Raw genomic sequence first — 23,131 nt, 5'->3', positions numbered from 1 at the left:
GGACACTGCATCAGAGGAATTGGTTGGCTGAGAGAGTACACTGTGAAAGGTCTTGCAGAGATGACATAAAACTAGCTATGCTATCTTGTCCTGCCAGAGACAACCTGGATTAGGCTGGGAGAATTAGCTGAGAGGCTGTGTGGATTAAACTGCAATGGAAAGATTGTCTTCTGGATGTCCTCTTACTTGCATTCCTGAAACTCACCTCTCACCCTGCCTACCTCTGCGCATGTCAGTGTGGCAGCTACAAATCCATACATAATTAGAAAGCTGGAATTGGTACAAGTATTATTTTATAGAAAATATTTGAAATGTATTTTTCATAGCAGTTGGTAAAACGGGGAAAAAGTCCTATGTGGCCACAAGCCACTAGCTAAAAATTACTAGCCAAAGAGAATAAGGCAGAGTTGGAAATGACAAATTAGTTAATCACAGCTCCAGTGCTTGTGTTTATATTTTGCTTTAGACAATTAATCTTTTTTTCTCAGTTACTTTACCTGGAAAATATGGTAAGACATTACTTACAAGTAGGCTGGGATAGTGAATTAGGATGCTGTTTATTGCATGGAGTGCCACAACATGCTGTAGAAGTATTAGGAATGGCTATTATATTAGAGGACTACTTAGGAAATGTTTTCTTAGCTCTGTATTGTCTCTTAACATCAAAGAGTCAGGACAACCTTACCAAGCACTCTGGCACTGTTGTCAATGGAATCAATTGTGACACAAAATTCTTCAAGCTGTTAATGAGATATCTTTTTCCTGTAAGACTCCTAAGAGGTCAGCGGGAAGTGTTGGAAGATTTTTGTATGAAAGTAAAGTGGTGTATCTAAAGGGGGTTAGCTAAAAGAGCAATGAGAAAAGAAACCAACTCAAAGCAGCCAATGGCAAATACACTCAAGTATGTACCAATTTGTGTCACTGGCATAGAAATGCAAGTGGAAGCTCGGAGATGGTCTGACCTAGTTGCTGCTGTCTATAGAGTGACTGATAAGTTATGACTCATACGAAACTCCTACATGGTGGGCAAGTGACTGGCAAGCTTGAGACGGGTCAGAACACATTAGAGACCTGTTTGTTATTACTACTCTCTTAGGCACAGCCGGCGTTACCTACTTATCAGAAAAATCTACAGTGAAAATACCCTTTAGCTGCTTAATAGAAAATTGGTTTATTTTAGCTAAAACTTCTCTTGGAAGTAATTTGATTGCTCTGGCTGCTCTTGTATCAAAGTTGATGAGGAAAAGTCCAAGTCCTTGTTCTGATAGATCAGGCACTAGCCCAGGAACTCTGAATGCCAGGGAGCAAATACCATCTTAACCCAGGACTGCCATTTTTGCAGGGACTGTCCAACAGCTGACTGCATCACCAACAGGTTATTTCTGTGAGATATCTAAGATGGACAGGGCACCTGAGATAGCTAAACAAATGAGGGGATAACTACACTCAGGATACATTTTATGATGAAAAAAATATTAGATCATACTTTCTAGTATTACATTAACACAGCTTGGCTGTGAGGGCTACTTCAAAGCATGTACACTGAGGTCAATCACAAGCCTTACGTCAAAGTTCTGTTATCTGATGAGAGGAAGAGTTGGCCAACAGCATGTATTGAGATGTCACAGCCACCCCATTATGAAGCTGTGTTCTCCACCGTGGTAGACAAGTTATATTCCAGAGTAACATCAATCATTTGCCCAATCCTGCTTTGTTCATGAGAGGTTCTCCACAAGTGTCTGAAGAATCAGTCTAATATTGATTTTCTGGCATGCTCCCACAAACAGGCTTTCTCAAAATCTCTTTTTTTTTTTACCTAAGTTTATGAAGCTAACCTAACTTTTCTGTTCTTCTTCCTTTACTGGAGGTGATGACCTGTCCTGACTGTCTCACTTACTGGGTGAAGCAAAGCCTGATGTTCTGCCTTAGTTTGTTGATACAGTGGTCAGTTTCTTATATAAATTGTGCCTTCTGGGGCCCTGGGCAGTCAGAGGTACTGCTGTTAGCTCATCAGTAACACTGAAAGTCTTTCTGGCATGCATTTTGCAGTATTCATGGCTTTTTTAAAGAGCAGCCTACATGACTTTTGACATGTTGGGTAAGAGGGGGTGGATACGAAGGTAAACAATCAAATTGTGTGAGTTGCCAAATCAAACCCAGGGATGCCTGACAGGGAGGTAAGTGAGGTAGAACTGCTCTGGGGCAACACTGAGAGCAGAGATGTCTCTGTTACTCTGAGGCTTCAAGCTATCCTGAAATAACTGTTTTTATCTTTCTTCATCCTAACAGCCATCAGGAAAAAAAAAAAAAAGAAAGAAAAAAAAAAAAAGAAAAAAAAAAAGAAAGAAAGAAAAAAAAAAGCCTGCTTTGATACAAGACTGTGCTCACCCTTCTCAGAGCTGTCTGTTCTTACCATGGCATTAGTTTTTTTTCCTATTCTATTGTGTTAATGTGGTCAAAAGAATTGTATTGAAAGCATAAAATATTGATCACTGCTCTCAACCGTGCATATATTTTCATGTTTGTCTCCTCTGTCACTGTGCCTCTCTGAGATTTCCTTTACATGAATAATAGATCTAGCTTTATTACTGCATTTCAGGGCTGGATATGGCTCTAACAAGAACCAAGCAGAAGGGTCTGTTCAGCCATTTCTCATCACATAATCCCTTTTCAGTTCCTGTCCTATTCCATTCCCAGTACTTCAACTTCAGGATGAAGTTGAGATTAAGGATTCAGGATTAAGACTGAATGTTAAAGAACATATTATTACTTAATTGTATGACCCACGCAGCTTCTGAGTAACAATCTCAGTTTTAGTACTTGACTGTCACATAAGACGAGTTAGAAACAAAACAGCTTTTACTGCTATGATAGAAGGAGGTTAGCTAGTCTAATTTTCTGTCATAAATAGAGAATCTGGCTCAAAAGTAAAGAAACAATAAGAGAAGTTGTTTTGGATTACTTTTACTCTACAATAAATTCAGGTCATTATCAAAGTTTTATGTGTCATCATAAGACATCTTTATTTTAAGAGTTAGGCCATTAATAAAAGTAGCATGCAAGGTAAAAACACACACATGCAAACTATGCAAGTTAACAACTCTGGGTAGGAATCCACAGCTCACTCTGCAAATAAGGTTGTCTGGATATTATTAAATAAGTTACCTTTCTTTTTCTTTTCCTGCTGACATTTTTATATTATCATCCTGAGTGTCAAATCTTTTTTGGCAAAAGTTGTTTTTTGTAAGCTTTTGCTGTCCTTAACTGAAAGACTCCATCTCATGCATTTTTTTCAAAACACTTTTCTTTTTTTTTTTTTTTCCCCTAAGAGTTCATTCAGGCCTCAGATAAAAGCAACAGAAGAAACAAACAAGGCACAGAATTTTAAGCAGCCTAGAAAAACCTCTTCTCTCAGTTAATTGTATAATCTCCGTTTTGATTGTATAATACTGCAACTGTCTGTTGGAACATTCCAGGAAAGGAATACATAATGAAAGATGAAAAAAAAAAAAAAAAGTGTTTTTTTTTTAGCTTTTTCTATTTTGTATATAAAAACCTCCAAATACAAAGTTTTCCCTCTTTTCTAAGTCACTTTTAAAGAGAAATGTCTATCCTTTATTCCTACAATCAAAGGATGTTAACTTCAGGTGGTTTAACCACTCAAGGTTAACTGTCTCTCCCCTGAATGAAAAAAAAGAAAGAAAGAAAGAAAGAAAGAAAAAAAAAAAAAAAGTAGAAGACATCACTCATTAGGCTGTGAAAGGAAACACAAAGAAAAACCTTACCCTCAGACAAATTTTGAACTATGTATTGTTTATTTTCCCCTCCTAGAGTTCCAGAGAAGCAACCCTAAAGCTTCTGAGCTTCTAAAGCAGATAGGCCTGTGTATTTCCATCCTCATAGCTTTGTGCTCTAGGTGGAAGCTGCGATGCCTGGACTTCTCCCTTCTCAAAATCTGACAGGCCCCAGAATCCCTTTGTGAACTAATTATATCATGGAGTAGCATGATGTAACGGAGTAGGATTGAATGTTTTCTCATTAAATTCTTTATAACAGGAACTTTATTTTCCCAAACCTATGCATTCTAAATAATAAATAAAAATCTATGTGAAAGCACTTCAAACATGGCTTTTAAGTCCTAAATTCTCCTTGGGGCTGCTGCTGCAGTAGCAGTTAACACTTACTCTCCACAGCTTGTGATTCCACAGTGGGGTCAGCTGTTTTCTTGCTGTACTGGCACCACATGTGGCAGATTGTGTCAGATCCCACAACAGTCACAGGAATAAAGCTTTACTGCAGGACGCAGATGTGCTGCCCCCCCACCAACCTAACCTAACACCAGGTCCACCCCACCACCTCCCTGATCTTTTTATTGTTTTCTTGAGTCATGGGCCTGTTCTCTGACCTTGTGCTAGGTATCAGCAGGACAAACTGATGAGTTCTGTAACTTATTTGGGTCCTAACAAGCCTGCCTCAGCAATCATATTCAACTGCTTTACCCATCTCCATTGTGAGAAAATCACTGAAAGCCAACTCTCTCAGGCAAGGCCCTAAAATCCATGCACTTGCCTGCAGAGTAAGATGAAGCGTTGGCTCTGTAAACAGTACCCATGGCCAATTGTACGGATTTGTACAGCCTGCCTGACAGGAAACCGCACCTTCCTTAGTCCCAGTGGGATTACTTAAAGTACACCCCTTGGAGGCAACTGTTAGGAACATGTTTCTATTGCTCACGGCAACTCCCACGAGCCCAAACCCCATCTTCTCCTTTATCCTCTTCCTATGACGGCTAGCCAGCCGAGACGGTGACTTTATGTCGGACAAACGTGTTGAAAACTTTTTAAAAAAGGCCCGCTCCGCGCCGGGAAACGCCGCCGAGAGGAGGCAGGGACCGGCAGCGGCGCCCCTGAGGCGTTCCGGCGGCCATTTCGCGGCGCAGCCCCGGGCCCCGCGGTACCGGGAAGGGCCGAGGAGGCGACACGGGCAGCACCCCCCGGCCATCACAGGGGAACCGGGGCACCCAGAGGAGCCTGCGGGCTCCCCGCTCCTCCTCCTCCGTGGCGGGGCGGTGGCAGCGCTTGCGCGCTGGGGGGCCGGCGGCGGCCGCGAGTTTTGGGCCACGTGGGGCGAGGAGTAGGGTTTTGCTAGGGACAGCCCGTCCCACAGATCATCCCCGAGCCCCTCCGAGCTCTGCTTGGTGCTTCCTCGGCCTCGCCATGGCCCCCGCCGAGATCCTCAGCGGCAAGGCGGTCTCCGCGTACGTACCCGCCCGGCCCGCCATGCCCCCCGGGGGCGCTTCCTCATGGAGGGAGGGAAGCGAGGAGGGAGCGGGCGGACCCCGTTTTGGGGTCGTGGGGGTTTCTGAACCCTCAAGCTAGCTGTGACTGGGGAGAAAAGCCGTGAGGCTGCGTGGGGTTGGGGTTTGGGGGGTGCCTGGGGGGTCCGACCCCGTGCATAGGGCTGCGGTGGTCTTTGCTGGCAGGGTGAGGTGGTTTTAAGGCACCTCGAAGTTTTTTTGACTACTCGGGGATTAATTCAAGCTGGCTTCTTCATATGTGGAAACTAATCGAGAGTAGCAGTGAGTAGCAGCTTCTTTTTACAGCGGAATAAGTCAACCTGTGTGTTGGACTACGCCAGGATGCGTGTTACCACATGTCACGTTCCTACACAGGCACTTGGACAATGCGGTGTTTAGCAAGGAGTAACACTTGTGGTATTCCGTGCTAATGGGTTTTGGTTAGTTAGGTTCATTAGGTACATCCTCTCTGTAACAGGGAGTTAGGATAGAAAGTGTAAATTTGACAAGGCCTAAAGTAATCTCTGGAAAATTGTAGGGACTCGTCTTAGGTATTGCTGCATGTGGCACATCAACATCCAGCTGACAGTGCAGCATTTCTGAAAAGTTGGCCTAATTTCTCTTGAATCTTAAATATTCATGACAAAAGTCTGCAGGTGTATTTTTAATGAGTAATTTGGGGGGCAATTATTAGGATGGTAACTTATGCGTTTCGGTCCCTCAGCCTTGTGTACTTCACTATATCTTATGCACTTGTCAGTGTTGAACCCTGTGCATTCTCCATGCATAATGTGTGGTGCTGGTAGTACCTACAGATCTGTCCACTTCAGATTTCTTTTCTGATGTGATTATGTCCAACATAGCAAAACTATAGCATGGTCTATAGGGATGGGCCTTACAGATATCTGCTCTTTCCTAGTGGAGAAGGTGTGAGGAAATGGGTACTTGCAGATATCTGTCACTTTCTTCCAGACCCTCTAGAGAAGTGCTGATCCAGAGGATTTTTAGTCCAGAACCCAGCCCAAGCCAAGAGTCTGTCAGTAGAAGAAGCAAGTGATAAGCGTGTGCTTTTTCTAAGAATTTTCAACTGAATTGTCTGCTGTAGAAAGGGAGCGTTTCTAGCTTTATATCACCTGCAAAGTCTTTTCAGTTACTGTCCTGTACATTTTTTTTTTTTTATTACTTTACACTTTAATCAAGAAAACTGATTGTAAGTTAGTCAGTTATTAACAAATGAGGCGAATCAATCAATCAAGCAGTGTACCAGCTAGGTAATTCTGGCTTTGCATGTGTGCTTTAAATGAAAACTCCAAAGTGTTGTGAACTTCATCTCCTGCCACCAACCACCCCTTTCCCAGAGAGAGATAAAGAAAATAACTATTTCAGTCGTGTCAGTTACTTAAAAAGAAAGAAGATCAGGTAAATAGTGACATTCTTATTTCAGTGAAACATGTTGTCAGTGTCGGGGAGAGAATGTGCAGAGCAGCAGGCATCACTGTGTGTGTAAGATTTTGGTGTTTAAGTTAATACTTCTCTGAATAAGACGGCTTCTTTCAGTAGAAGCAAACTATTACTCATGGACAGTCTATGAAGGATATTGAATGTTGGATGGGTTATGCGTGAACCTGAGCTGACTGGTTATTTCTTGGTGGCTTTCCTCAACTTCTCTGGCTGTTTTCTCAGCAAGTGAGCCTTAGATTTTTGCTACAACTTAAATTTGCCCCATGGGCAAGTAAGTTGCAAAAGATGAGTTACTGTGTAACAGTACAGTAAACAAATGATTAAGAGGTGGAGAAACAGTGCTTTAAGTATGCGGAGTGTGGAGGGTTGGAAGGAATCAAAAGACAATATTCTCAACCTTTTTTCAATTAATATTATTTCTTTACAATAAAAATACTGTTTCTGTATCTGAAACAGATACTCAGAGGAAACCATTGTAGTGGTAACCTTACAGCTTATTTCTGCTGCAGTGAGCAGTGTGTTCAGTTGTGCCACCTGAAGTCACCTAGGTTTAGAAAATGGCCCATACACTTGGAAACCCCTGACTTGGCTTGAATTGATCACTAGCACCAAGAACAGACCAGCGTTGTCAGTCTGGATTAGCAGCTGATGTGCTGTGATGGCAGGGAGAACTCTGAACATCCCTCCCAGTCCTTAGGGTTAGGCCAGGTAGTGCTCTGAGCTAAAGTAGTGATAAAAGTGTGTGGTATTTATGTATAATAAGGAATGGATATAGCAATGATCAGGCTAAACTTAACTGGGGTAAACAGTGCAGTAATAAGAAAACACTTCAGCTTTTTCACACAGGGTCTAAAAGGGTTTTTTTGAAGTTCCTTTAGAAACTACAGCTAAATCTAATCCAAACCGGAGAAAAAAATCACTTACCCATGAGATCTCATTTATCAGATCCTACCCAGGAGGTTTCAGGCTTGCACTAAATTAAAGTGAACTGTGTGGTCCAGTACAGCTCCATACCACCAAGCAGCCCCAAACGTGAGCAAGAACCCTTTGTGTTAGGTGCCGTACAGATGGTGAAAGAATGGGACCCTCCTCTGAAGAGGCTGCAGGCGAGAACACGTTGTCTGGTAGGCAGCAGGGTGCCAGCGCTGTGATCTGTGCACATCAGCACCAGGTGGCATGGAAAGAGTCCTGAGGGAAACACGTGTAGGGGCTGCCACTTCAGAGCCTGTGAAATGGGAAAAAACTATCACCACTCTTTGAGAAGAAAGGCAATTGTAGATACTGCCTAGAATATTGTCTGAAGTCCTTGCAGCCCCACAAACATGGGTTGAGTCCTTACCTATTGGAGGATGGCCTTATGGCCATATCTAAGCATGGCCTTCCTTACATGAATTTTCTGGACATGATGAAAAAGCCTGTAAAAAAGCAAAAGAGTGTCCATGTATTTATCTCGCCTGAGGAATGCTCATGCAAGTATTTGAGCTGAAAAAAAAAACAAAGAGTGGTTTAAAAAAACAAACAAACAAACAAAAAAAAACTTTGTGAGGGTGGAAGTGGTAGAAAGAAGCAAGCAAACAGTTCTCCTAGGAGATGGCAACTGTATGCCAGGATCATGCAGCATGGGGCAGGAGACAAGAGGACAGGAGACACGTGAACTGATTCCAGACCTGTTGTCTCAACAGTGTGTTTCTTCAGATGGAGCCATCTGTTGAGTTACCAGCAGTGTTCAGATAGACTTCTGCAGGGCATTTCCCATCTAGTGCCACTGCACTGGGACAGCCAACCTGTGGGTCCCCCCAGGAGAGGCTCTTCTGTCTCACTTCTTTGGGGTCCTGGTAGGTTGTTTAGTGGCATGCTCACTTGCAGCCTCGTCACAGTGTTTGAAGATGAAGCAGCTGACCTGCTAGTTAGTGCATGGTGCCATAGTTGATCAGAGAAGGAGAAGATTGTGGTTTCTGCAGTTTGTTTTTTTAATGGGGACACAAGAAGGTGAGTAGTGGCAGTGCTGCAAGCTGTCAGGAGGAATGGCTGTAGGGACAGCAGCCCTGGGCCAAGGCGGTGTGGGACCCGGGGGGATCATCAGCCTTACACAACCATTTCTGGAGGGTTACAACAAGAGCAGTTCAGATGCACGTTTCTGAAACCTTTGGGGAATCTGTGAGCCAGGCAGCAAAGCCAAACCTTTCTCTTTGGGGCAGCCCCTTCTAGAGCATCATCATCATTTCTGAAGGAGGTATTGGCTGAGTTGTGTGTTTGGCCGTGTTCACGTAGACCCTGGGCCCTCTTATCCACAGAAGGGATGGAAATACTGCCTGGTGTCATCTTCAGTTCAGTGCTCACAGCACAGCCACCCCATCCACTGTGTGTACAGATCCCATACGTGTGGAGCTGGGGGCTCCTTGAGGAGGTGCTGGCATGGGAGCTGGGCTTCTCCCCCTGCTTTGCGTGGGGTGGTTTGTCCTTCGCTGCTCTGGGAAATTGACTTTGTAAGTTTAAACTCTGCCTGCTGCTGCAGTCTAGAGGCAGAAAGGCTAACAGCTTCTCTCGTCTCTGGGGCTGGCGTTGTCATTGCACGCCCAGAGCCACGTGCTGTCCTTAACCTGGCTGGACCCTGGACCCTTGTTTGCGGTGTGAGTTTGCTCACGGCAGAACATGCTGCACTCGAGGGGTCCTAGTGCCAGCAGGAAGGAGGTGGGAGAAACAGCCACGTACAGCTGCCAATTTATGTCTGAAAACTTGGAAGTGTTTCCATACTAGCAATAAAAATGTTGTTAATTTATCAGTATGAACTTTTTATCTTCATGAACGCCCGAAGTCCACAGTAGAGTTTGGCAAACTGTCACACAATGGCTGCAGACTCTCAAAGATTATTTTGTAACGTTTTTGTAAATGCACATATTAAAACTGTGCTTTTTGTTCTCTTTTTTTTTTTTAAACTTAATTTTCTCTCTAACCTTTGCACCTGTGGCTTTTGTAGTAACTGGAGAGCACTGGTAGTTAACGCTAGGTGGCTGTCTAACAAGTGATTCCTTGAATCCAGGCTCCTAAAGCAAATCGAGTCTGGCAGCAGCGCTTTGTGTTTGTGCATGTTACTTCTCTTCTGTAGCTGACGGGGAAGTGAGCTAGTGCCTAATTACAGAAAATTACAGCAATACAACATCTGAGCAGTCGTGGCTGCTAGGTGTAAAAGCATGCCTCAGCCCTGCTTCACAGATAGAGGGAAACCAGACCCTCAAGTAGGACTGTTCCTCTTGCACTGGAAGACTGGATTCCAAATAAAATCCCAGATCTGAGACCTTCTCCAGCTGACTGTCCCTTGTGAGAGCTTTACTGCCTCATGAATTGTGACCCATTTCATGTTTGTTTGTGTTTCATTTTGTTTGCAGGCCACAAACCAGTGCTGTGTCTTCATTACTGCGTGTAGGTTGCAGCAGAGGCTCTTCTCAGAAATAGCTCCCTCAAAGAGATGGCCCGCAGCACCCACTTAGTTTCAGACACTCCTTGCAATCCCCGCACTGCTGTTAAGGGTTCTAAATTAATTCAGACCCTGTTGTGTCAGCAGGTGTAGGGTTAGTGCCTTCCCTAGGGGGCTTACAGCTGAAGTGAGGCGCTGCCACCCAGCAGATGGATTTTTGTTGCTTCAGCATGAAGAATTGCTGGGACAAGTCTGGTCAGTTCAGAAAACAGTGTCGCAGCAAGGCAGCCGTAGTGTCAAGTCTTTTACAGAGGTGATAGCTAAAGAAAAGACAGGAACCACTATTTCTGAGGGAAGATTGAAAACAGCCTCATTTACCAGAGCTTGTTAAAAGCCTTCAAACAGGTTGGCCAGGTGCAAACACTTATACATACTCTGAACCTGCTTGTTGGTTGCAGCAGAGCTCTGACGTGGGATTTGTGCTGCAGCAGGAGAGGAGCTTGATTTGGGACCAGCAGGAGGTTGGGTGATTCCCCAGGATGGGACTTGGCCTCGGGGCTGCTTCTGGCTGTGCCAGCTGCAGCTGTCCCCTGGGAACGGTGCTGATGGGCTCCAGCACAGCAAGGTGCTGCTCCTGTTTCCCTTTCTTCTTGTCTCTGGTGTTTCTAATTTGGAGCTCGGTTGCAGGATGGAGTTGGTTTCATTTTCTATCTGTCATCCTGCAGTTTCGGAGGCTATATGGCAGGAACTGCAGCCTCCCAGGCATCAGCTACTTACTCTGTCCCAGGGTTTTGCTGTTGGCATTTTTAACAATCCAGCACCAACACCTCTTCCACGCCACCTTACCTGATGAAGGATCACACACATGGAACCAAACAGTGGCTGAGACATTAGAGAGGAGTGCAAGGCAGGGGAGGGTGATGACAATGGCTTTTGAGCTGCTGGAGCTGATTTATTGATAGTGAGTACCTGGTACCTCTAAAACATTGCATAGTGATCTGGGTATGAGCTGACATTGGAGCTAGATAAACTAATCCTCTCATGCTCCCATCTCAAAGTTGTGTTTTAATAATTACATCCTTAAACTTTGCTTTGCTGGAGTTAACCTGAGCTGCGTTCCAGGACTTAGTTTTCTTCACTGCTTCATTTCTCTTTCTCTCCCATTCTCATGCTCACATGGCGAAATGTTTGGCTTGTTTGGAAGCCCCAGCCTGGGGGCATTTTCCCACGTGCTTGTTGGCAAGCAGAGGAGAAGCAGGAAGGTGTGTGTAGGACCGTAGTATATCCAGCCCTGCCTTAAGCCAAGCAGACAGGAAGGAGAAACAAATAGTATTGACCAACTCTAGCAGAGGTGTAGCTTCGGGGATACTCTGCTTGGCTCTTCTGCAGTCTTACCTCTGTAGATCTGTCATCCTTTGCCGAGACACCATGTGTGACAGAGTTGACTGATGCCTGTACAAGACAGGCAGACTTGGTATAACACGTATGGAAAGGGGATTTGCTTTTGAGTAGGGAGCTGAAAATCCTAGGAATATCCATGCCATGGGTTGTACTACGTTTTCCCTTGTGTCCTATGAGACTGCTGTGTGGAGAGGGTGGTAAAAAGCACAGTGGGGACTTCAAAGACTGGGGGGAGAAGGGAGTGCAGGGGGAGGTTGCATGAAACTTCCAAAATGTCTTTGTGATTTATGGACATCCATCTTATTTGGAGATGGCTGGGACTGGTCTACTCAAGGCCTAAATGTGTGTTTGCCAGTCTGTCCATCCCCTCGTCTTGCATTTCAGCCCCTTGTCTTACTGTTGTATGAGAATTCAGACCTATGGTTAACTTCTACCTTGTGTTTTTTTTTTTCTTCCCTCCTCAGACAAGTGAGAGAGAGATTAAAGAAGCAAGTTGCTGAGATGAAAGAAAAATTTCCAGGCTTCACACCAGGACTTGCAATTTTGCAGGTATTGTTTTCTTTAATGACAACCACGGAAAATCTGTGGTGCTCTGCAGTGAGGAGTGGACAGCTGATGAGCATCACCAAAACTGCTTTGCAAAATGGAAACATTTTGTAAGGAACAGAAGTGCAGAGCTCCGTATGGGATCTTAATACTGTTCTGTGGTGTCATTTCCCCAGTTACCGGGGCCCAGAAAAAGTGGCTTTGTTTTTGTTTCCTATTTCAGACCCTTGCCATTCTGTGTGTTTTATTTATGAAATAGGCTTCTTGCCTATTTAGAGGAAGCAATGCTAGTAGACTTTCCAAGTCTTTAGATTTGTCAGAGCCCCAAAGTGTGTTAGCTCTCAGAGATGTGCTTGTACCAGAAATCTTCGAGACGGGGGCTGTATTAAAAGATTTGGTCTGCTGTTATGTGAGAACATGGGGATAGAAGGAAACAAAACAAAATTCCTGCCATAGAAGACCTCGAGTGCAGAGGATGGAACAAAATCCCATTTCTGACACATTTGTGAATTCAGCAGTTTGAGTAGGTGCTAGGGTTTACATAGAAATGCTTGTGGATGAACAAAGCACTCATCAGTGCAGGTTTGGGACCAGTGTTTGGTGGAATTAAGTGATTTTTTTTCCTGGCAGCTGTAAGAAATGAAAGTGATGAGCAGTAGCAGTTGTCATGAAACAGGATAGACCTCTGTGGCTACAAAGAAATGATGGATCAAAAACGTTGATTTAGAGAAGGGGCTTCTCTCCGTGTTTAGCATTTTAGGAGCCTAAAGAGCTTTGTCTAGTTTCCAGTGCTAAAACAACTTTAGTACACAAATAAAATGCTCATCTTTAATGGCAGGAACAAATTTGTTCATGTTTTTTCTTTCTGGTTTTGTTTTCCATTAGCTTTAAGAAAATCAGCTTTACAGAAGTCTTTTCTTCAGGTGTTTAGAAGGAAGAGGGAAGGTTCATTATTTAAAATTTAGTGAGAGATGATTTGATGGAAGCTTCTGAAATGCTGACCTTGTAACCTAACTTCAGAAATTGCTGCCCTGTAGTGTTAATGGAGTTTTTCCTTGGTTGGCCTGTGTTTTCATCAGTCCTGAATTGTCTCAGTTGTAAATCCTTTACAGCTTGTTTGCTCTTTGGCTCTCTGAGACTTCTGTAAGTTACTAAACAGGCTGGGGTTGGAGGAGTTCATCTCCAAATACAGATATTCTCAACTGTCAGGGCAATTAGCTGTTTCTGATAAACCATGCCAGGTACAGTATGCACACTTTTCTTGAGAGGCATCTGGTGACCTTTGAGCCAGAAGAGTAAGCCGGTTAAACTTTTATATTTGTCCCATGGTCAAGAATGTCATCTTTTGCACACTGTATGTGGACTTCTTGCTAACATCTCCCTTCCTTCTCTTCTGCCTGTGTGAGGCATAACTTTCCCTAAATTCAGCAGACTCTGCAGGGGAGACAGCCGCTTTGGATAAGCCCAGGGAAGAAAAACCAGTGCACGCTGGGTGACTGGGCGATACAGTCACCCCTTCATCTTGTGATCAGTGTGAAAACCAGCAATAGCTCCCAAGTTTCAGTGAGAATTGGGTTTCAAGAGTTCGCTTATCAGTTTTTTTTTTTTTGTTGTTTTGTTTTTTCCTATTTGCCCCTTGTTTTCTTATGGTTGCAAGGATCTTTAGCAAAACATACTGGATGATGCATGCAGTGGCGCTGTAGTCACCCAGTACTGCCAAAAACTATGGGCATTTGTTCTACTTGCTGCTTTTTACATGTGCATCGCTTTGTTCTTGTTTTGTTGGGTTTTTTTGTTTGTTTGTTTTTTGTTTTGTTTGACAGGAAAATTCTCAAGGTACAAAACAGCAGTGGAAGAAATCTTTCCGTGAAGGCACACATGTGAATAAAATTAGGATTCCTGGGTATCAAAGAGGCCCAACTTTTTTGAAAGCCTCAGTCAGATAATTGGATGTTATAAGCACCTGCTGATCACGTTAATTAACTTTCTCAGATGAGATGGCAGGCAATATTTTCTGCTTTAGAGAGCACTGTATTTCTAAGGGTTTTCCAAGAGAAGTAAATGGTATTTACACAGAAGATCAGACAACCTCTCTTTAGCTGCCTCTTACTTGAAAGAACACTTGGTTAGCTCCAGCTGCCTACAGCCTGTATCAGGGTGCTTTGCAGTTATTCAAAAATACCTCTCCTTGGTGTAGCTCTAGGAAGCTAAGGGCTAAGCCCTTGTCAGTCTGTTACTGGGTCTCTATTCTGCAGGGTGACTCAACTGTCTTTTTGACTTTAGGTTGGAAATCGGGATGATTCGAACCTCTACATTAATATGAAGCTGAAAGCTGCTGCTGAGGTAATGCCTGAACTGTTGTTTTTTGTTTTTGTTTTGTTTTCAATATCGAATTCCTACAACAGATCCAATCTGACTGTGAAATTACAGATGTGAGTCAAAGAGCTAAATTTTGCCTGTATTGGAGAAACCAGTGCTAGCCTGAATTCCTTGTTACACAGAAGCAATAGAGATGTGTAATCTGACAGCCGAGTGGAGTACCCTGTAGCAATAATGTGGGTTGATGCTACCTTTTGTGAAATAAGCTGTAAGCATGTATCTGGTGTTCTGTCTTTACTGACCTGTGGCCACCTGCTTACCTTCTTTCGGTGTCTCGTAAGGCAATTGCAGGCACACATCGACATCTGGCACCAAGAGGCTGGGAGTGTTGTGAGTCCCTGTTCTCCTAGGTGACAGCATCCTTGCTGGCATTTCACAGCAGTGTGCTGTGAAGCCAAGATGATGTTGTTCATGTCAAAAGGTGAACAGGACAGCTGAAATATGGATCAGTCCATAAATGGGCAAAGCACTAATCTTTCATCTTCTCTTTCATTGATGATATTTCTAAATAAAAGGAGATAAACCTGGAAAGTGTGACAGAATGTAGATGAGGGCGAGCTGGATTGATAGAACAGCCAGATCGATCTCCGGTGTCATTTCAGAAATCAGATAATTTCTGGGTATTCTCATTTGCAGATTGGGATCAGTGCCAATCACATAAAACTGCCAAACACAGCAACAGAAGCTGAGGTAAGTAATATAGAAAAATCATATAATTTTGAAATTGAGCTAAAGGGATGAAATTATCTTTGCTATCACGGTTTGTAAAAAAGACTGCTTTTCTGTAGCTACTAACTCATGAAAAAAAGAACTGGAAACTGGAATCTGCTGAGATTTTTTAATTTTAATAATAAAACTAAAACAATACTGCATACAATTTGGAAATTTAGCAGGTGTTTCTCAAAATAAAAACTGTGAGTCATTCGTACTCCTGTATGGAAAAACGAAATATGTTGTTTGTGTCTTTTAATCTAGGTAGGGTTGTGATTTTTCCTTACATGAGGCTTGCTTCAGTTTCAGCCATTAGGTTTTTGGTCTTTACTTGTTGTAGGTCCTCAAATGCATTGCTTCTTTGAATGGAGACCCTGCAATTCATGGCTTTATAGTGCAGCTGCCACTTGACTCTGATAAACCCATCAATACAGAAAAAATAACCAATGCTGTTTCACCTGAGAAGGATGTAGATGGGTAAGCTGACATCACCCCTGGAGAACATGACAGCTACTCCAGAATGAAACCTCTTTCTTTTGACTGGTGATTATGAGTCTGAGAATCTTACTTGCCCTTTATTCTTTCAATATACAGTTTGAGTAGCATCAATGCTGGGAAACTCTCCAGAGGAGACCTTGGAGACTGCTTTATTCCTTGTACACCAAAGGGATGCATGGAACTCATCAGTCAGACAGGTAAGGGGGTTTCCATTATTCATTAGTGCACTAGTCTTCAATGAGAGGAGAAACTGCATGCTGTGAGGCTGTCTCACACTGAAACTTCTGTTGTGTTGCCATGTTTCATCTTTGCCTCCTCAGATCGAAGAAAAGCTAGTTTTAAAGTGATTCATCTTTCCTCCCTCCCTTCTAACTCTCCAATTCCCTATCATACATGACCCAGAAGAAAAATAGTATCCTGAAGTAGTGTCAAGACTTAAACTGATCAAAAGACTCCAGAGCCGTTTGAGTTAGTTTGTGTTTGGATGCGCAATGACCTGATTTGATTTTCTTCTAAATTCCTGTGGTGCAGGCATCCAGGTTGCAGGGAAAAGAGCTGTAGTGATTGGTCGCAGTAAGATTGTTGGTGCTCCTATGCATGACCTGCTGCTCTGGAATCATGCAACAGTAACCACTTGCCATTCAAAGACCTCAACACTGGCTGAGGAGGTAAGGAAAGGATGGATGCATGAGGCTGTAGTTATATGCTGCAAGTCAGTGCTACCAGCTGCACATTTCTGCCTGATGTTGTATAAGGCAATGGGTCTGGGTTGTTGTTCCATCTGAAATAGTTTCTCAGTCCTGTTCATTGGGTAGTTGTATGAATTCTTCTGCAAGTTGTATGAATTCTTCTGTAATAGGGTCCTTAATAAGAGGGTTATGATTAAAACAATGAAATTATTAATTTTGTTTTGTTTGGGCAAGTGCTGAGAGTTTCATATTCCCTTCCTGTTCTCCAAGTAGTGGCCTGCAAGACAACATAAGTTCTTGTTTTTATCTCAAAAAGGTCCAGTGGTCTTTTATTTTAGTGGCTGGGAAATGCTAGACCATTCTTTTTTTCTTTTTTCTTTTTTTTTTTTTTTGCTTTTCTCCAGGTTTTTGTTCCAGTCTATTTTCTATGACTGGGAGTTGGTACCATTTTTTTCTTTAGCAGTGAGAGTGACAGGAATAGTGTGTTGCTGTGCTGCCACCTACTTGAATTTTGTTGAGCAATCAACACTGCCAGGCTCTGTAGGCAAGTATCAAAGCTGGAAAGGGGGTAGGTGTATTTGAGTGTAACTCAAATGCAAGATCAGAAACACTGCAATGCTTCATGAAGTTGCTGTTCAATATGACTGTCATTAGTTTGATTAAGAACTGAAGTGCTAATTCTTAATGAAATCTTTAAAATAGCTTATCACCCTTTAAGATGAAAAGAAAAAATTCCAAGGGATAGCAGCTTCCTAAGCTGACATGAATGAAGCAGCGCGAGACGTGACAAGAACTTCAGTCCGAGTTTCTAGTAGCAGACTTGTGACCGGATCTATCAAACTTGTTGAGTACTGCCTGAAAAAATACTAGTGCTGAATTATAATCAGCTTCCCCCTGAGTGGCTTGTTACACAGGCCTGGACATAAAAACCACAAGACAGTGCTGCCACAAATGAATTGTAGCTTACCATTCTGCGTAGGGGTTGTTCTTGGCAGCTGTCTGATGGGTGTTGGGTATATTTCTAGTACTGAGAAGAGCAGCTCAATATGCAGGGAAGTTTGCAGGGAGGGAGATAAGAGTATGCTGGAGGTTTTTCATCTAAAAGTAGTGTATGTGATCCACTTGGGAATCATGAAAGAGTTCAGTGGAGGTTGTGAAGTGTTGACTAGCAACAGTTCAGGGTAGGAGTGTGAAAATAGGCTGTAATTTCTGGCCGTGGGAATTTGTCCTTGCCAAGGAACTGTTAGCTACCTGTCATCACTAATGATGCCCTCACATTCCTCCAGTGGCAATGGGTGAGCACACAGTTTTGCTGCAATTGGAGCTGATTTATGTTGCTGTTGAAGCAGCTCTGCCTTTCTCTACTGCTGGTGTGACATGAAATTGTTTGTTTGGATTTTTTTTTTTTTATAGGTTGGTAAAGCTGATATCCTGGTGGTTGCAGCTGGTAAAGCTGAAATGGTAAAAGGTGAATGGATCAAACCTGGTGCGATCGTAATAGACTGTGGAATTAACCATGTGCCAGGTGCGTGGGTAATGTATAAAGACTGGGGATTTATTTGTATATGTTGCTATGTAAGTACATGGATACAGTTTCCTTGGTGTTTCTAGTCCATATGGGCTTCTTTCTCTTTGAAGTCTATCTTAGGTAATGATGGCAATCCCTCAAGATGCCAGAACAAAACAAGGATTGCTTTGAAGTACTGCCCTGAAGCAGATCAGTGGCAGTTTTGTTTCTTCCATCAATGAGGGTGATTAGCTGTAGAGAAAAGAGGAGTCCTATGCAGTATTACAACAGAATATCCATGTAATTTGCCACAACTACACAGTGAAATCCTGCTGCTGTTATCACTCTTGAGCGTGGAGCTTTGCTGTCATTAGTTTGCAGTTAAGTCTCATTAAGCTGTTCTGTTTGAAATACATAAATGGCAAGCAATCTCTTAAAGTAGCTGTGGATTTGTTGAATCACAACATCTAACTTTTTAGGCTTCTTGTCTTGAAACAAAGCAGTTTCTGCAAGAGTATTGGTGACAGTGGCTCTGGCATAGAACAAAGTGTTTGAACGTAATGGATTTTGAGGTAGGGTTTCAAATAGCTGAGGAACAGGCAGTCTGACAATTTCTGTTTTCACCTCATTTTAAAAATCCAAATTGCAGATACTCAATGATATGGAAAATTAGTCACCATCCAACTATCTCTGTGCTACACCCACAAGGTTTTTAAACGGTAATTTTCATAATTAATCAGTCACTTTGTTGCCATTATTTAAAGGAATGTAAAGAAATTTCTGCTCAACAATCTTGTTCCTCAAAGATGACACTGAGTTGCATTTAAAAACATTAATCCGCAGTCTAATTAAAATTAAAAAAAACTCTGTGCTGTTGCTGTTTGTTTGATGAAGTATTTGTGCCAAGCTACCCAAACTTAGGCAAGTTGCCAAAAAAACACAGGGTCACTGCTGATATGCATAAAGCTGAGCAATGTGGACTATCCCTCACTAGCATGTTAGGAATAAAACTACCAGTGTGTTTTGTGACATATAATACTATGGCCTTTTTTTTTTTTTCCTCAGGCCTGATGTGAACTGTGGCTCTGTGGACACATCCCAGTTTCTTTGCGAATCATCTGCCTTGGGCAGTGCACTGAGGTCTGAGTTTCTTGTGCAGCCAGCCTACTCAGAGTTTTATGCCAGTTTACTTAAGGCATTGTGTAAGGCTCCGCGGACAGGGCTTGATAGAGTACCACGGAAATTGTCACATTTCAAAATGATGTGTACCACAGACTTCTCTGTGGCTTTCTAAAGCTGCTGAGATTTTTTTTTTCTCTCTCCTCCTTCCTTTCTGATAGGCTGTGAAAACATTTTCAGATGAATCTTTTGGAAAACCAGTGGCAGTATTTTGGGAATTGCAATGCTATAGAAAGAAGAGAAGCTGGGTTGCCAGCTTCTCCAGCTACATTGCTGTCCAGATAGAGTGTTAGTGCTGGCTGTGATGGTGCTTTGAGCACTCTGCCACAGTTATCATACATCTTCCTGGACCTCTAAGTGCACACAGCTAGGTGCCTGCTAGGTGTGGATATGATTGCAGATGAAGGAAAAGGAAATCTCTGGATATGCCTATATTTTGCATCTGTAGGGGCAAATCCCAATATGATTTGACATGTCAGTACAAGTAGCTTCATTCACACTTTCAAAGTTGGATCTAGAAATGTTATAGCCGTGTAGCATCATGAAAATTTAGCTGTTGTGCTTTTAAATAGAGGCTGGCCTGTGTGCTCCCAAGGCTCCCACTTTGGATAATTTGGGCACATCTGTTTTTGCATTTGTGCTACAGTTGAACAGAATTTCTTCTGAGTCTCTGGGTAGAGAAAGAGGAAGAAAGGATTGCCTGAAACCTTTACTAGAGTAGACAAGTGTCTTATTCCCTTTACAGACTGCATTATATTTGTATTTCTCTCCCTACTGCTGCATCATCATACCTGTTCATTACGTATGTGTATGCATTTCCTTCATTTCTTGAATCTCCAAGTCCTTGAATGTTGTTTCTCATATGTTCCAGCTGGCTAGAAAACCTACTGTACCAAAGACACAGGCACTGGGAATGGTTATAGTGTCACCGATGTTTTCTGTAGCTATTTCTTTAAAAGCAGAATGATGAATATTAAGAAGGTAAAATTAATGGGGAGAAGCAGAAAGTGCTGTGTATGAGCTTGCCTTCAAAAGGATATTTTAAAGATAATTGAGTAGCCTCTAAGTTGTGCTCAGCAGCACTTGGCATGAGGTGTGGATGCAGGGGCAAGGACTGGGGGTTTTTTGGCTTGTGCTCATGGCTGTGTCTGTGTAACAGATCAGGCTGCTTGTGTTTGGAGTCACATGTTTCGTCGCTTGTTTTCTTCATTTTGAGGCCTGGAGTCTTCCTGGCTGGGGTGGTTGGTAAGGCTGCTTGGAATCCTTGGAAGAAAATATAATTATACTATTTGCCTTTTGCAAACTTAATTAAAACTACTGTCTGGGCTGGAAGGCCAGATTGGTCTGCAGCTTGGGCAGCAAAGCTGACAGTTGCTGTAGAAACAATGTTAACAGCTGTGATAGTCGAGCTTTGAATTTTAGGAAAAAGAAGTGTTGTTTGAAACATAAATGCAGCAGAAAAACATCTAAACTGCTAATTGTCAGTACCAGTGCAGCTAAACATTAGTGTTGGCAGGAGCTGCTTTTCTTCCCTCTAGTTTTACCATTATCAGCTGTTCGTGAGTTTGGTTTCTTTTACACTCCTCCCCCTCACCAAATGTATGTTAAAGTTATTGATTATGTTCTGTACAAACATATACTTACTGTATACAAGATAATGTTTTAGCATAACAATATTAAAATCTACCATACGATTTTTCACACTGCTTAAAGTTGCCTAGGACCTTATACCTGAAATGAGGATCTGCGATTCCAGGATAAACTTAAATTTGCTTTTGTTATAAGCTATGTCAGTAATTGGTGAGTTCCTGAGATGGCTCTGCCAGTTTGCTAATGCATTTTGCCTGTTCTCTCCTTACCGGTGTTCTTAAAGGTCATGTAGTACAGCAGGAGATAGCAAGTTTTTTTTGCCAGAAAGGAGGTTATTTTGCTGGAACTCTGTTAAGCCACCTGTGAGGTTTGTTTTGACAAGTCTGGTATCTGTGAAGTGCAGTATTTACCAGTGCATCATTAAATGGCAATAGGTAATTGAAAAGCTCAGCATTTTCTGTTTTCAGGTTCTGCAAAGGTAGATGAATTTTATCAATAGAAAGGCCTAGATTTCTTCTAAAATGGAATGAAGCAACTGTAAATCTGGAGTTTTGGAACAAGACAGCCATGTTTCTTCTTTTGCATCTTCTAGATCATTGTTTCTTATCTCCTTCGAATTGGAAGCTGTACTATGCCTTTAGAGCACTACAGCAGGATCTGTGAGAGGATGGTTTGGGTGACATCTATTTTGTATGTTCCATTTGTGTGTTATACTTGCACAGATGTAAGACCAGGTGTATGCTTTGTTTCCTCTGCTGCCAAAAGCAGCATTTGTTTTGGAGTCTTCAGACTGCCCTGTGGGGCACGTGTCCTTGAGAAAATACTTGTCTTCAAGGAAAGGGTGACTGATTTGTTTGGCTGAGGATAGACGGCACTTAAGGAGAAGATGTAGTGTATCAGCCCTGACGCTGCGTGTGAAGTATGATTCATCTTGTGGTGTTGCTTTAGCTTTATTTTGCAGCTTCCTAGGTACTCAGCATCTGTTTTGGTTACTCCAGCAAAGGAAAGGGCTTCAGCTTCAGTCAGTGCTGCCCTTTCTGTTGTTTTGGTGACGTGTGATCTGTGTAACGTAATTTTTCATTGAATCTCCAGACAGCACAAAGGCCAGTGGAAAAAGAGTTGTAGGAGATGTGGCATACGATACAGCGAAAGAAAAAGCTTCCTACATCACCCCAGTTCCTGGAGGCGTTGGGCCTATGACTGTGGCCATGTTAATGCAGGTATGTGGGCAGAGAGAGAGACATCTCTCAGCCCATCTCCTCTGTGTTTGCCTTTGGGGTATGTTGCTACTGATCGTCAGCACACTACCAAAAGCAGTTGGTGCTTCTTTCTTGCTCTTATATGGGTCTAGTTAGGATTTGCAGACTGAGGAAGAAGGTGGCCTCAAAAGAAATGTTAGGACAGAAGAACAATTTAAAAAAAGAAAAAAAAATTATATATTTAACTGTGGCCTCTCAAAACAGCGAGAAATTAGCTTGTCTTACAAAGCTCTGGGTATAATTCTAAAACTGTTTGCACGATGATGGGATAAAGAGAAGCAGAGTAACAGTATAAAACAGCTGCTTTGTTGTTTCCTTTTTTTAAAGGAAGCTGCAATAGAAGGTATTATAAATATATAAAAATAATATCTTCACTGTACTATATCTATACAAATATAGACAGATAAATATCTATCTGTATTTTAAGAAAATTCCAAGCAAATTCTCATTCTGGATTGTTAGCATTGTTTTTAATCAAAGCACTTTGTTATTAATCCCAAATTGAGATAGAGGGGCAGGGAAAGCCTTTTGAGTCTCTGTTAACCAACAAGGTCCATGCAGTGGTTGTTGTTATAATGCATTCTCATTCTCAATTTAGAGTACAGTGGAGAGTGCGCAACGTTTTCTGGAGAAGTTCCAGCCTGGAAAATGGAACATCCAATATAACCAGCTTACCCTGAAGATGCCTGTTCCAAGGTAATGCCTTCAATGAAGCTACTCGCAGTGTTCATGCAGTGTAGTACTCACTTCTGTTCCCAAGTTTTATATAACATAGAGCATACAACTTTGTAGATTGTAGCTAGGGTTACATTTGGAGAGATCTAATGAGAAAGCAATGTGAGATCTTCCCAAGGAGAAGGAGAGCTAACCTTCAGTGGTGCTGTGACCTATATTGAAATATAGGGTTGGGTTATTATAATATTAGGGCATAAACATGGTTTTCCATAGATACTTTGGGTGAGCCTAGGTAGTTGCTGATTCAGCAAGTAGAAAGACGCTTATATTTTGGGAAATTTTTCTATGTGACTTGGCAAAAACTTAGCACCTTAAAGTACAAGTTCTTGATGTAGAGTCCAGAAGGAGCAGTTGAAAATACCAAGAATACCATAATGGAGCCCTACCCAGTATCTATAGAAAGACATAAGGTGTTTTTTGTTTGTATTATCTTTCATTTTATTGTTATCCTCTGAAGATGTGTGT

The 23,131-nt window shown here is 42.4% G+C and overlaps 1 protein-coding gene across 2 annotated transcripts in view; it reads left to right on the top strand.

Moving 5' to 3' along the window:
- The first annotated feature begins 5,123 nt into the window (after window positions 1-5,123).
- Window positions 5,124-23,131, top strand: part of MTHFD1 (methylenetetrahydrofolate dehydrogenase, cyclohydrolase and formyltetrahydrofolate synthetase 1) — a 40,187-nt gene continuing 22,179 nt past the window's right edge. The window contains exons 1-10 of one of the 2 annotated variants that reach the window (XM_084288190.1): window positions 5,124-5,257; window positions 12,038-12,122; window positions 14,403-14,462; window positions 15,135-15,188; window positions 15,550-15,686; window positions 15,804-15,904; window positions 16,239-16,375; window positions 17,810-17,921; window positions 21,765-21,892; window positions 22,530-22,627. In XM_084288190.1, coding sequence (XP_084144316.1) covers window positions 5,217-5,257; window positions 12,038-12,122; window positions 14,403-14,462; window positions 15,135-15,188; window positions 15,550-15,686; window positions 15,804-15,904; window positions 16,239-16,375; window positions 17,810-17,921; window positions 21,765-21,892; window positions 22,530-22,627 — 953 coding nt within the window. In that variant the 5' untranslated portion in view covers window positions 5,124-5,216. Of the gene's footprint in view, window positions 5,258-5,538; window positions 5,579-12,037; window positions 12,123-14,402; window positions 14,463-15,134; window positions 15,189-15,549; window positions 15,687-15,803; window positions 15,905-16,238; window positions 16,376-17,809; window positions 17,922-21,764; window positions 21,893-22,529; window positions 22,628-23,131 lie in introns of those variants that run through there. The other variant, XM_084288191.1, reaches the window with a different exon arrangement.

This window comes from Netta rufina, assembly GCF_964035555.1.
Source record: "Netta rufina genome assembly, chromosome: 5".
NCBI classification, from domain to species: domain Eukaryota; kingdom Metazoa; phylum Chordata; class Aves; order Anseriformes; family Anatidae; genus Netta; species Netta rufina.
The sequence above is the reverse complement of the archived record's forward strand: the minus strand, read 5'-3'. Positions and strand labels throughout refer to the sequence as shown.